At 38.2% G+C, this 14,697-nt stretch overlaps 1 protein-coding gene across 2 annotated transcripts in view; it reads right to left on the bottom strand.

Annotated features, from left to right (window-relative positions):
* The window catches only part of BRWD1 (bromodomain and WD repeat domain containing 1), a 139,199-nt gene that overhangs the window by 27,430 nt on the left and 97,072 nt on the right, over positions 1–14,697 (bottom strand). The window contains exons 22-29 of one of the 2 annotated variants that reach the window (XM_007493084.3): positions 13,834–13,949; positions 12,782–12,971; positions 10,759–10,884; positions 10,551–10,658; positions 9,952–10,076; positions 9,427–9,509; positions 5,669–5,780; positions 3,906–3,967 (exon numbers count right to left, since the gene is read on the bottom strand). In XM_007493084.3, the coding sequence (XP_007493146.2) occupies positions 3,906–3,967; positions 5,669–5,780; positions 9,427–9,509; positions 9,952–10,076; positions 10,551–10,658; positions 10,759–10,884; positions 12,782–12,971; positions 13,834–13,949 (922 nt within the window). Of the gene's footprint in view, positions 1–3,905; positions 3,968–5,668; positions 5,781–9,426; positions 9,510–9,951; positions 10,077–10,550; positions 10,659–10,758; positions 10,885–12,781; positions 12,972–13,833; positions 13,950–14,697 lie in introns of those variants that run through there. The other variant, XM_056825966.1, reaches the window with a different exon arrangement.

Raw genomic sequence — 14,697 nt, 5'->3', positions numbered from 1 at the left:
GTTAGGAACAGAATTGGAAAGCTAGGGAAGATGGGCTGGGACTTGAGACGTACGCCTGGCAAAGTTCAGGAAGGCGTCGTAGGACCGTCCTGGGGTAGGCGGGGATCGTTTTAAGAGCAATACTGTTAAGCAATGTAAGCTGTCCAAATGTGAACCAGAAGACTTTTGAGCTCTGATCAACAAAAAACGACCCGTACACAAGGCTGAAGGCAAAAAACGCCATCTCACCTTGTCATAAAGGCGAAGCACTCGGGGCTTAAAGAGGACCATGCATTTTCCAGACATGGCCCAAGGAGGGATCTCTTTCAATCGACTATGGATGTTTTTAATAAGGGTTTTTGTTTTCTTTTCTTTTGGACTAATTAAAGATGGGGGAAATTGGAGACAATATAAATGCATATAAGAATACATTTCCAAAAAGGACACTTAAAATCTGTCCTGAAAAAAGTAATAATAAAAGCTAATTCTACTCAATGTATGAATTCTTACACCTTCTGGATTGAGATTTTATTCAACTATTTCTTCATACTTTTTGATGATTATTTGATATTTGAAATATTTGAAAAATAAGAAACCAAAGGAATACATTTAGGGGGGAAAAATGGAGCCCGAATTTCTCCGATTTGTATAATACATATTAATATTAGTCATTGAGATGCTTGGGATTTCTTTAGAATCACAGTAAAAACGTGATGTCACTGGATACAGAATATTTTGAAATACTGTCAGTAATGAAAACAACACTGGATTATTGCACATTTAATGAATGGCATGGCATGCCACAGAAGCAGTCTTCATAAATTACTCGTTTACTTCTAAGTGCAATTAAGTTTTAGTTTTAATTGAAAAAGAAAAGGAATTTGTCCAGAAAGTTGCAAGGAAAGTTTCCCCAATGTTGGGTGAATGTAGAAGTCCACAAAGAATAAGCAACATCCTGTTTCTTATAAACTATATCACTGAAGGGAGAATATACATTGACTGGACCAAAAATCTACTAAATTTCTGCAATCTGTTCAGAATATAGAAAACAGGCTGAAGAGAATAATGGAAAGAAGAAGGAAAAGAAAAACAAGTTAGGAAAAAATTCACAAAAATTCACAGTAACATGATAGGGATATCCAGCTTAGAGTATATACTAATACTACAGGAAGGACAATACATACATAGTAAGAAGTGATAGGAATTAATAACTGAGGGATGTAATAAGAAGTGAAAATAAAGCCAAGATTCCAAGCCTAAAAAAAAAAGCTGATGTCATGAAAAGAAATGATAAAATGCCACGTTCAGTTTTAGAAATGAATCTGGTCAGGTCATACGGAGCCTAAATAGAAACTTTCTGAAGGCGTGTTGACTTTCAAAGTAAAATGGAAAGAACGTGATAAAATAAAGGTATTGTTAAAGGTATGAAAGAGAGGATGCGTTCCCTGAACTAAGCATTCACGATGCCAAGAGACACAATGACAGAAATAAAAGCAAGCAAAGAGGCAAGCAGCTCAAGTGGCTAACGACAGCAAACGCCTTTAGAACTACTCCAGGTTCAGTGCGGAGGTCTGGCAGGGAAAGGTCCAAGGAACGCAGCCACCTTGTTTGCAGGGTCAAAGATTTTGTCGGTTTAAAAATGGCAAGCTCTTGAGAAGACACTCAGAGATTAGGTAGGGGAAGCGTAGGAGGAGCATCAGCGGGTGCCAAAGAAGTTCTGGAGAGAAAGGGACAACTTCTCAGACGTTACAGAGGGGGGTCCATCCTTTTGATTAAGGAGGCAAAGTAGACCACCATAAATATGGACTACAGAAGCAGCAATAATGGAAGATTATGCTTAGGGAATAAGAAAAGATACAATAAAAAAGGTGAAATGATGATGGACAAATTAGTCAGGCCACCAACATTTATTGAGCACCCACCAGGTACCAGGCAATGTGCTGAATGAAGCCAATAACCAAGAGTCCTGCTCTCAGTGTCTGGTAAAATGGGGGAAATGGTGCACAAAGAACCACATACAACTAAGACAGATGAAGGGTAAATGAATGGCATTGAGAGGTCAGAAGAAATGACAGAAAACGGGGAAGGGTTTCATACAGACGGTAGAACTTTCGTTGAGACCTGATGGAAGTCAGGGAAGCTAGAAGCCAAGAGACGAGGAAAACGAGAATTCGAGGCTGGGGCAATAAATGCCCAATAAATCAATCTCAACACGGAAAACGCTTAGATTCTGGAAGACTGATCAGAACATTAAGGAGCATCACTGAATTACAGAACGTTTAACGGGTTCATTAAGATCACTGGGAGGGGAGGAAGAAGCCAGGTGACAACCAGCTTGAAAGCCAAATCGGACTTTATATTTGGTCACGGAGGCCAAGAGGGAGCCACTGCCGCAGCGGAGTAGTGACGCGGCCACACGTGCATTCTAGGAAACTCCACTTGGCAGCCGAGTTGGAATAGAAGCTCAACAAGAAGGCGGGACGAGCCAAGAGCCTGAACAAGGCAGCCGGGAGACTGACACGGGGATCCAGAGCCTCGGAGGCTGGCGGCGCCCTCAATAACGTTGGGGACGTTCGAGAGGTCCAACGTGCTGAATACACAGTTGCAGAGGGAAGGTCTCAAGGTTCGGAGAAAGGGCGAGGATGGACCCCGGGAGGATAACCGACACCAGAGGAGCTGAGGAGATCACCGAGAGAGAGTGGAGACTCCCAGCCGGGCTCTGGGGGCGACAGAAGATTTAGCAGACACAAAGTAAACAGTGCCGAGGAGGACCAGAACAAAAACCTCAAAGGACGGAGGAGGGAGGAGAAGAGGCTGACGGCCAGGGCAAAGATGGCAGGGAGGTCAAGAAAGACGAGGACTGAGAAAAGGCCCTCAGACACGGCAACTAACAACTCATGAGGAGCGTTGGGAAGAGACGCTTCCATTAAACGAACCCAGAGAGCCAAGCTGCAAAGTTAAGAGGAGAAAAGGAAATAGAAGGTTCCTTTGTAGGTGGCCTTTGGAGAGAAGATAGATATAGGGTAACAGCCAGGGGAAGGAGAGAGATTTTAAATAAGGACTTGAGGATAGGAGAAACACTAGCATATTTGTGGGAAGCGACAGGAAGAGAGAAGATGAAAATGAATGAGTAGGGAGGGAGGACAAAAAGCAGGAATATACTGGAGAAGACAGGATGGAATGAGATTCTTTGGGCATAATGAGAGGTTCGCCTTGGCAAGAAGGGTCTTTTTTTTGGTGAAACAAAGATGGAAGGAGTAGACAGTGGTAGAAGGCATGTGAGTGATGTGGGACAAGGGAAAAATAAGAACAGGGAGTTTTCAGCAAATGGCCTCAACTTTTTCAATGAAAAATGAGGCAAGGGTCTCTGGGTCTTAGATCTTCCACATATAAAATGGAAGTAAACTTCATAGGAAGCATGGCACACTAAATAAAGGGGCAGCTTCAGCCAGGAAGACCCGAGTTCAAATCGTGACTCTCACATACTACTGTGTAAACAAAGCACTTAAACTCTCAAAGCCAAAGGTAACTCATTAAGATTACACTGGAGGAAGGAGTTCCATATCACACTGATGAAATCACAGGACCAGGCCAAAAATTAAAAATGGTTTAACACTCTCTTCTTGTACAATATTGTAAATTCTAAAGAGTCAAACAAATTCTAATAGATTACTATGCTGTCAGTCTCATGTAGTAACATAAAAGTAAACAGGAAATTATGTAATAAAAAGAAAATGGACTAGAAGTAAGGCTACCTAGGTACTATCTTGACTTCTAGCAATAAACTATTGAGGTCTAAGGCAAGCCATCTTCCCTCTGGGGCTTGCTGGCTCATGCGTAATCGAGAAGACCGACCGTAATCCCAAAGGCCTCCTTCTGGATCTAAAATTCTTTGATTCTTCATAGTTTAGTTAAGTGCCACATACCATTATCAGGAATTGGCTCCATATCCCATGGACTAAGCTTTTCTATTTCAGTATTGTCCCACCTGTTAAATCAGTAGGTCAGAGAAAAGGAGAGAGTTAGCCTCTGTAAAAGCACTTTATTTGATGGCTGGGCTAGCCATCAGTAGCAGATTTTTACAAAGGAACAAGACTAGTAACCCAAGATATTCATTATCTAGAAAGCAAACTGTAAAAACGAGCTGCATTGTTTAAAATGGCATTCTATAAAGTCAAATCAATATCAACCCATCTTCTAATTTTTACGATAATGAATATTTAACATAAGCCTAAATTAAATTAATTTTTAAAAAATGTCCTTCAAGAGACTGAATAAATGCGTACTACATGCCAAGCTCTATGGATATAAATATGAAAACATGTTAGCCTCTGCCTTCAAGGAGCTGAGATTTGATAAGGGGAGACAACATAATTCTTCTACATTATAAGCAAGAGCCCCCAAACCTCATCTCAGTTTTAAACTTAAAAACATCTTCCTTGTTCTGACTGGTGTAACCTCCCTTGAATATCCTCTTTTCCTTGAGCTTCTGCGGCACTAACTCTTTACCTCTTTTCCCACTCTTCCATCTGCCTTGCAGACTCTTCATTCTCTACCCCAATCCATGGTTTTGGCTCTCCTTTCCCATTAAAATTTCTCCCGCCAGGAGCTCACCTACTTCCAAAACTCCAATTACAACCCTCAATGTAGATGATTCTCAAATCAGTGTCTCCCAATCTTCAGACTCCCATAACCCATGTTTCCAAATGTCAGCTGGCTAGGCTCATCAGAGGGGCCCACAAGCTTTAAATTCATTATGTAGAAAAATAAATCAATTTGCTTCTCCTCAAAGCTATTCCTTTTCCGAATTTTCTGTTTAATTATGTACAGCCAAGGATCTTTTGGAAGTTGGTGAAATTTATGGTTTCCTCGGAATAATGTTTTTAAAATGTGAAAAATAAAACATATGAAGCCCACCAGAAAAACAGTTATGTTGAAAAACAATAGAAATTTTTAAAAAGCCAGTTTAGGGATCCCAAGTTAAGAATCTCTGACCATGTTTAACCCTACCCCAAAAATCCAACCAGGTAAAAGCGTTGTTAAAGTCTGCTTTAGGTCTAGGCCTTTCCCCCGCATCTCCAAATATAAAAAACCTCTATTTTAATATTCTAATTATGAATCTGTCTTTGTCTCTCTCTCCCTCCCCCCCAGAGATCCTCGTTATAAAAGTAAGCACCCTAATGCATAGTCCTGGCTACACTACCAGTCCATACAAAAACCTTCAGGGGTTTTCCAATACTGGCTAAATGAAGCATAAGCTCAAGGTCCTCTACGATCTGATTTCTTCCTACCATGATCTTATATTATTTCCCATTGTGTTGCCCTTTAGAAATAGCAAATCACTACACAAAAGTGTCCTATTCTTCAAATACTCAGTATGACCCGCAAACTGGGTTTTTTCCCATTCTTTGTTCCATCCTGCTCTCTCCTCTTCCCGCACTTCATTTTCTTCAAGCTCCATCTTAGACATACTTTCTCTTCCAGATACCGCTTGTCTGCATCAGTAAAAAGGGTGACCCCCTCTGCCTAATCCACTGATCTCCTCTGTAACAATTATTTCTGTACTCAGCTTTCTAAAATCTGTGTCATATATAATGTTCTAACACCACAAGGAAATAGAACGGTACATGCACATACTGGATACTTAATTGATGTAGAATGAATGTGAAACATAAATATTTATACATACTTAACATTGTAACACTGGAAATGACTATCTGGATATTGTGGCTGAAAGGGTTCTTGACTTAACACTGTTCCAAACCACCAAGCATCATCGATTATGGACCGAAATCTGTCACCTGTAATAGAATGAACAATTTAACTACTTTTTATAACACATAACTACCAGAATTTTTAAAAAACCATACAGCGTACATAATGAATAACATTACTTTAATACTTACTTTCTATAAAAATTTCTAGTTAAAATTACTTATTTTGATCCTACTGAGTTAATGAAATTACCATATTGATGACCAGAAAGCTCCATAACTAAATATGACTGTTTAGTGGCTATAATGTATTTCATTACTATACAAAAAAACTTACTGAGTCTAGAAGTTCTGCCTAAGACAATTTTTGACGCTTGCATCAATAAAGCTACGAAAACATCAAACAACAAATAGATACATTCTTGGAACATAACCTAAATCAGAACGTATTTTTCTAGTTCAGGTACCCAAATTAATACATGCCACGGTAAAAAGGAAAAACAAACAAACCCACAATCATAAAAGCCCGTGGTAAGCTAGAACTTTACCACTCATTCTAAAGTTCACTGTTACTGCCCAACTGGTAAAATTAACATAAAACGCGTTACCAACTTTACAGTGATCTATAATAACGACGAGAGCAGCTACACAGTGCTTTAAGGTTTACTAAGCACTTTAAAAGTTCTCTTCGTATATCCTCACAATAATCTTAGGAATTAGGTGCTGTTAAGAGTCAGACAGGCTATCCTGTTCATACAGGTTTTAAGCATCTAGGAAGAGACAGGATATGAACTCAGGTCTTCCTGTCTCCTGGTCTAGCACTTTATCCACTATTTAACCTAGCTGCATCATATATAAATGTTAGCTATTATTTAATTAGAAAGAACTAAATTAGCAATAATAATTTGACTCTTAAGATAATGCCTCTAAGAATCATCTAGCTGATACAGTAGATGGAACACTGGACTTGGAATCATGAGAAGGAAACAGTTCTAATCCTGCCTCAGACACTAGCTGTATAACCTTAGGCAAGTCATTTTAACTCCTTGGCTTCAATTTCCTTATCTATAAAATATGAATAATAAGATAAGAATACCCTCCAAGATGGCTATGAGACTTAAATGAAGCCTACCTATCATTGTCACAAAAACCTAAATTTATCAATAAAAAGGATAAAATATTAAATATCTACCACATTTGACACCATGGAAACATATATAAATGTTTATGAAGGATGAAAGACAATATAATTATGCATGATTAAAAAAATGACACGAACAAAGTTGATAAGGTTATAAATTTCTGGTTTAAATATTTTCCTAGAACTAAACTGGGGTGAGGCACCTAGTTGTACTCTATGAATATTTATAAAAGTCAATGTCAATTTTATATGGAGTATACCACTCTAGCTTGATGAAACTCAAAAGGGAGGCTATATGAAGCCAAACTTTCCAGTTATCTGATGGAATTTAGAAAACATAACAGAATCATAGCTACCTTATAAATACAAGTCCTCATCAACCAAGTTTTTAAAAATTAGGCCCATAATAAATGCTTATTGACTGACTCAAATATTCTAAAATGCCTTAAATTAACCATGTTACAACTACTAAATTTATGGTATTTAGGGGGCAGCTGGGTAGCTCAGTGGATTGAGAGCCAGGCCTAGAGACGGGAGGTCCTAGGTTCAAATATGACCATCCCAGCTGGGTGACCCTGGGCAAGTCACTTGACCCCCATTGCCTAGCCCATACCATTCTTCTGCCTTGGAGCCAATACACAATATTGACTTCAAGACGAAAGGTGAGAGCTTAAAATAAATAAATAAAATAAAATAGAATAAAACTTATGGTATTTCTGAAATCCACTAAGAACATCAGATGCCAATAGAGAACTAAACAATATCATTAGCTATATATCACTATGAACAGTCTATGTTTACAAACCATCTCACCCTAGAGAAAATTTATAAAGCAAAACTGCAACTTCCTAGCAAAACGAACAACCAGAAGAAAATGATGCAAATGAAAGTATGCTAGTGATATAAGAGGAAAAGCAGAAAAAGTTATGAAGAAATTTCTTTATACTCCATAATAAGTAATTTTGGTAATATTATGGCACTAAAACAATTCAGGGAAGACTAGAGTAGTTAAAAACAGAAAAGCGGCAATATTTCTTAACATTTTAATGAATCATCTTGGTTAAGGACCCATATACTTTGAAGATAGCAATTACTCTTGTAGCAGTTTCTTCTTTTTGCCCAAGAAAAATTTTCTCTATTCTTTAAGCAAAAAATCCCCCCAAAGCATAAAACACAAAATCTTTTCAGTTCAAGACCAACAACTGAAACAGAAAAGGCACATTTCATAAAAAAAGGAAGAACATGACAGCATTTGTAAATTCTAGCTGAAATGCCATATTAACTAACTGTTTTGGAGCCTGTTTGATTTTCTTTTTTTTTAATGTAGTTACAGAAGAAAACAAACCTTTTTAGTTTCAAAAAAAAAATCAAAAGATCACAAGTACAGTAATACGTTGCCCTGAAATGAACTAACATTTGAACTGAAGCTATGGAAAACTGATGTGGTACGAGAATCTCAGCCACAAGGCTCTTGAACTTAAGTCCCAAGAAAGTACTGGAATATAGTCTTCACACGATTATTTGTATAGAACGAAAAAAAATTTTTAACCACATGGACAGGGGAAAATAAAACAATACCTTTTAACTTAGGTCTCTAAGGATTCCAAAAACATAGTGGATGGCAGCCTTATTTCTTTAGGACTTGGGCGTATTGACTGTTAACCCTCACATCTGTCAACTGCCTTATTTTTTTTCCCCTTTTGGCCAGATGTTTTTCTTCAAGAAAAACTTCCCCTACCTCTAGTCCCCGAACAATCCTTTAAACCTGTGCAGGTATTACCATGAAGAATAGTATATTAAGAGCAACTATGCTCTTTCATCATCTTGTATTTCAAAGGATTTTACCTCTTCCTAGTGCAGAAACTGGGAAGATCTGTTATAATAAGGGCTTTTAAAATGCCTTATTCAGTGCTTATTTTAGATGCTGCCTGAAAGGGAATTTTTTTCAGATGAGACCAAGACTCAATGGAAGAAAGATGAACTCTGCTATAAACTAAACTCAATGTAAAATGATTTTCTCTTACCTGTTTCTCCACACAGCTGAGAGCACCTAACTATATACACTAAATAGTAAGGAACAATGAGGTGATACACCAAGTTGTATTTTGGGCGGTCAGGGTCAAGTCAACATTTATGCAACAACTTGGGATAACAAAAAAAATCTGTAAAAGAAAGTCTTACCCCAAAGGTTTTCTTGTAATTCACTCTTTATTTCCTATATTTGATTAAAGAAACGGGCAGTAAACATACCTGTCTGTCCAGTCTTAATTATTTAAACAGTTTCAGTTTGCAACCTAAGGAATTATCAGGTCAATTATATTCTATAATTTTAATACGTATGCTACAAACCTGTATCTACTAACAAAAAAAAAGATTTAATCTTCACAAGGAATCATTTAAACACTTATTTGAAAAAAAAATCTACTAAATAATGTACTACAAATAGTAGACACTAAATGTTTAGTGAATTGAACATTCATTAGTCTACTAATTCTGAGAACTTATCATTGAATGTAAATACTACAAAATCAACATTACTCAATTACATCATATAATGTACTCTAACAAAGGAGTTTCCAATTCAAGACTTACGAGCTTGCCAATTCCTCTGACGTGCTTCGTCGTAAAATTGACGCAGTACAAGAAAGTCAATAACATCTGGCATATCATGATATCTAAAATAATACATTTTATTAATTTTATTCCATAATTATTGCAGACAACAGAATTCCTTGCTGCCTAATACATGCTCCCCTTACAAAAAAAAAAAAGGGCTAGAATAAATTTCTCTTATAAGTCAGCAATTCTCAGAACATTTGACAATGGTAGGCCGGAATATCAAACCCGAGACCCAACTCGGACACTACTACTATATTTTAAAACCCACGTGCCGTGCCCCCTCCCTGCTAGGCTTGGGTCCAACTATGAACAATCACCAAATACCCATAATTCTTGGCTATTTATTCTTTCAACTAGAAAAAAAAGCTATCACAAAGTTTTTCATCCCTTTTGAAAATCAAGGCTCTGCTATTAGCACCAACCCAATACTGCAGAATAACGCTCATCTGTGACATATCAAAATTTAGTTCATAACTAAACAAACAAAAAAATACATACTTAAGAGAGAAGGACTTGTCCAGAAGCTTTCCAGTGGCTGGATCTATAAAAGCGAGCTTAAGGCAACAGAGTGTAGGGGGACCAACCTCATACCGCATCCCAACTATTTTTACCAATTCTTGATCCTTCAAGAGATTTTTAAAGAGTTACTTGAATGGCATTGTAAAAGCATTATTAAACAATCTCTTGAAGACTCTGTACCTCCTCCTCTACGTATAGGACTACCCATTTACCCTACTCCCAATGGCAGTGTTCAATTTGAATAGGCAACAAGTGACACTGTAATTTTCATATGTATGACACTAGCATTTGAAACCTTTTATTATAATACTTGTCTTCACGTTAATGCCCAGATTAAATCTTAAGGTTTAGAAGAAAATAGTAAAGCTTTTGTAAGAACTTGCCTCAGTGAGAATAATAAATGGAAACTTATATGACTAATCATATCTACTGTTCCCAAAAGATTGTAAAAATGAACCTATAAACTAATTATGGTCACGTAAGCAAGCATTTGTTAAGTACTTACTATAGGCCCTGCATATGTTAAGTGCTAGGATGCAAAGATAAAGCTTTTTTCCACAAAAAAGAATAAAACTTACTCTGAGATCCATCTTCTTCCATGGCTCCTTGCTGGGGTTCAGTTCATAAATATTATTTCTCCTAACTGCCTCAATATAAGCTTCATGACCTTGTCGAAAATAGATTACCTACAAAAAGAAAATGAAGGCATCTGAAACTGAAATAATAAAACGAATTTTATTACCTGCTAAAATTCCTTACAGCTACAAAACATTTATCGACTCTCACCTCATCACCCATCTGGGGAACAAATGGAGATTTCCTCAGGGTAGTATCTGTTATCCAAACAGGGGGATGAAATTCATATAAATGTTCAATATTTGCAAGCTCAGCTGGAGTCATCCTCTGCAAATTCTACACAGTGAAAAACCCAAAATATCAGTGTCCCAAACTATATGAATGCAAAACGTTCTTTAGAAAAAGAGATGGACTTCACCGACGGGGGACGTGTTGATCGTTCATTGATAAACTGAGCCAACAGAATGAAACTGACACAACACTAACTAAATTTACTAATCAAAATATCCCCAAAGAAGTTACTAAAATTAATATAGCAGAACCCAAAGTCAAGAATCTCAAGAGAAATGATGGGAGACAAAACGGGGAAAGGGGAACCAGCAGTACCAGTTTTCAAATGAAACCACAAAGCAGTGATCATCAAAACAGTTTGGTGCTGGTTAAGAGAAAGGTTCACTAATAGAATAAATTAGCTACACATTATACAGAATTCGATGAACCTAGTAGCCTAGAGTTTGATAAATCCAAAGATCCCAGCTATTGGTTTACTAGGACTAAAATGTTGGAAAATAGGACAATGGTGTGGGAGAAATTGTTTTGGGACTACAGCCTCATAACAAATAACAGATACGCTCCATTCAAGATTTAGATATAAAAGGTCACACCACAAATAAGTCAGAGGACCAAGGAAGATATTTCTCCTTTCAGATTTATGGATCATAAATAAGCAAAGGTTAGAGAGGATCGAAGAAGACAAAATGGAAAAATTTGATTACATAAAACAAAAAGGGGTTACAGGAGCAAAACCAATACAGCTAAAATTATAAGGGGAAAAAATGGAGAAAAAAATTTGGAATAAGTTTCTTTGACACTATTCTTATTTTTAAGGTATATAAATGACTTTAATTTATATGAATTACATTAAATTTATAGAATTATAGTATGCATTTATAGAAATTAAGTTAATTATGTAGGGAAAAAAGCTATTCCATTCGGTGAAGGGGACACAGGAAATGAATTAGTATATTCAAAGGAAGAAATCCAAGCTACCAGAAGTCATATGAAAAAGTGCTACAAAGCATTAATAATTCCAAAAAAATTAGAATTAAAGCAGCTGCATTTCTACTTGTTGATTGGTAAAGTTTAGTTAAAAAAATACAGAGGGAGCTGGGAGAAAGAAAAGATTTTTCTCAGTCTTTATTTTTTTTAAATCCTCACCTTCCGTCTTGGAGTCAATACTGTGTATTGATTCCAAGGCAGAAGAGGGGTAAGGGCTAGGCACTGGGGGTCAAATGACTTGCCCAGGATCACCCAGCTGGGAAGTGTCTGAGGCAAGATTTGATCCCAAGACTTCCTGTCTCCAGGCCTGGCTCTCAGTTTAGTGGCCTCCTTTCTCAGACATTCTGGAAAGTAATTTGGAACAATCGTCTCCAAACCACCAAACTGTGCATAGCCTTTGGCCCAGGGATACCTTTACTTAACTTATACTACAAAGAGATCAAAGAAAGATTAAAAGGACCCTAATGCAAAAAAAAATTCATATCAACTCTTTTTTAAAGTGGTAAAGAACTGAACACTAAACAAATTCTGGCTTATTAATGTAATAAGATACTAGGGAAACCTATAAATACCTGATACAAATGGAAGTAAACAAAAAAAAACAAACCAGAAAGAAAAGAACACTACACGATAACATTGCATGCATTAACAATTTTGAAAGATTTAGGATTTCTTATCAACACAATAAATAATCAGGATTTAAGGGGTCAAAATGAATTAGGTTAGCATCATCATCTTGTGACAGAGAGTTGACTGAACATTGAAAATGCAACCTGTCTTTTAGGCATAGTTCATGTAGGAGGTTTTTTTTTTCTTTTCTATATATATATGTTACATCAATTTTGTTTTCCTTTTTCCACTCTGAAGGAGGTTATGAGGAGAAAAAATAAAAATAAATGCTTATGAAACAGGAAAAATAATTTTTAAAAAATCAAGCATAGATTGTTTTCCATACCGACTTCTTAGGTTTACATTTTTTCCTTCTCTTTCGTCTTCTCTTTGGAGTAGATAACTTCTCAAAGGACACTTCATCTTCGGAGCTACTGCAGTACCGTATAATTCTACGGCGAGACGAGGTTCTCAAAGGAGGCTGGAGATTAAGGCCAACATCAGCCCTCCAATCAGAGTATCTGGCTGAAGAATCACTACCAAAAGAAGTAAGTAAATGAGATCGGCAAGGCTGCCATAAAAACGGATGATTAGTTCTGAATTGATCTACATCGGAAAAGTTTAAGTAGGACAGTAATAATGGCAAAGGCAGCACAACACAGATGGAAAGTTGATGTCAGCACAGGGAGACTCGGGTTCCAGTCCCGCCTGGGACACATACAAGCTATGTGACCATGGATACGGTGTTGTAAGCCCCATGCTAAGACAGAGAAGGCGCAAATGGTCCTCAGTCGACATTCTTCAAGAGCAGCGGCCTACTCGGAGCTCCTCAAACTCTCTCTAATAAAATGCTTTCAGAAAACAATCTAAGAGGGCAACTACAGGAATAAGAAGCCCGCTACGTGACACCCCCAAAAGCTAAGCTGAACTTCAGCATTTGGGAAGAATGCATCCCAAGGAGGGCAGCTACGAGGATGAAGGGTCTGCATGCTCTGCAGGAGAATAACCTGAAGAAACTGGAGCTGTCGGGGAAGCGTTCCTCTAGGACAGCCCGACAGCTAACAACAGGGCCTCGTTCTAGACAAGTATTTGCCGATTCACTCGAGTTTGATGATAGGGGAAAAGCGATCAGATTTCCTAAGAGCACAGATTTAAAACCAGAAGAGGAATCGCGTCCTGGCATATCAATCCTATTTGCCTCAATTTCCTCCGCTGTCAAGTAAGGATACAACCACCTCATAGGCTTACTGTGACGATCAAATATTGCACCATGCTAGTCCCCTCTCATTTTTGGTCATCAATCTTCACGTGAAGATTGATGAGGTTCTAGACGGGGGCTCCTCCTCAGGTGCGGACCAGACACTGGCCTCCAGCTTGGACCACCATTACCTGACATACCTGGAACTGTCACTTTCACTTTTCCCTTCACTTTTCCATTCTTCCTCTTCCTCTTCCTCTTCCTCGTCTTCTTCAGAACTGCCAGAATCCTCACTTTGATCTGGAGTCGAAGTGTCCTGATTCAAACAACGGGGCACAGAGAGGACAAAACGCAGCAAAGGTTTTATTCTTGGAGGGGAGAAAGACTACAAACAGGTGGCATGAAGTAACCAGGTAGGGGCCCTCCCCTCCAGCTTTATGCCCAGGGGTCACTAGGGCAGGCTTCTGACGCTCGGATGCCGTGTCCTGGAAAGGTCAGTGCCGGCCAGAGCCAGCACCACATCACCCCAGAGGGAAGCTCCGGAAGCAGACCCGTCTTTTCTCTTATCTCATTTGCCATCTCTGGCCAGCCTTGGCCTCAGTCATCCAGCTCAAATGGGGAAATGAAGTTTGCCCTAGGGTTAGAAAGGCTGGTCTCCTTCCCCCGCCCCCCCCCTACTCTCTGTACTAAAACAGGCACATAAATCTGGTAATAAGCCTCCGATCCTCAAAATAAAAGGCTACCTCTTCACGTCCCCCCATTCCAATGAAACAGGCCCCTTTTCAAACTTTGTGAACATTCTATCAACACTGTGAAGGTCTTAGTGTACACTGAATATTGTTCCTACTGCCTCCAAGAGGATCAGATTTCTACAAGGCAGCAAAAGAAAATGATGAATAGATCATTTTGTCAGTGGAGTCTAATTCAAAGCAGAATAAGGACGACGAATTTAACTGCACTGTCAGATGCCATATAATGCCTAGTTTAGCTGATCACGAGCTGGAACAGCCTTAAACAGTAAACTCTGGCCACTGATTAAAAAAAGAGGAAGAAGAAGAGGCAAT

The sequence above is a fragment of the Monodelphis domestica genome, chromosome 4, assembly GCF_027887165.1.
Source record: "Monodelphis domestica isolate mMonDom1 chromosome 4, mMonDom1.pri, whole genome shotgun sequence".
NCBI lineage: Eukaryota > Metazoa > Chordata > Mammalia > Didelphimorphia > Didelphidae > Monodelphis > Monodelphis domestica.
Note: the sequence above shows the minus strand (reverse complement) of the source record. Positions and strands in the feature narration are given on the sequence as shown.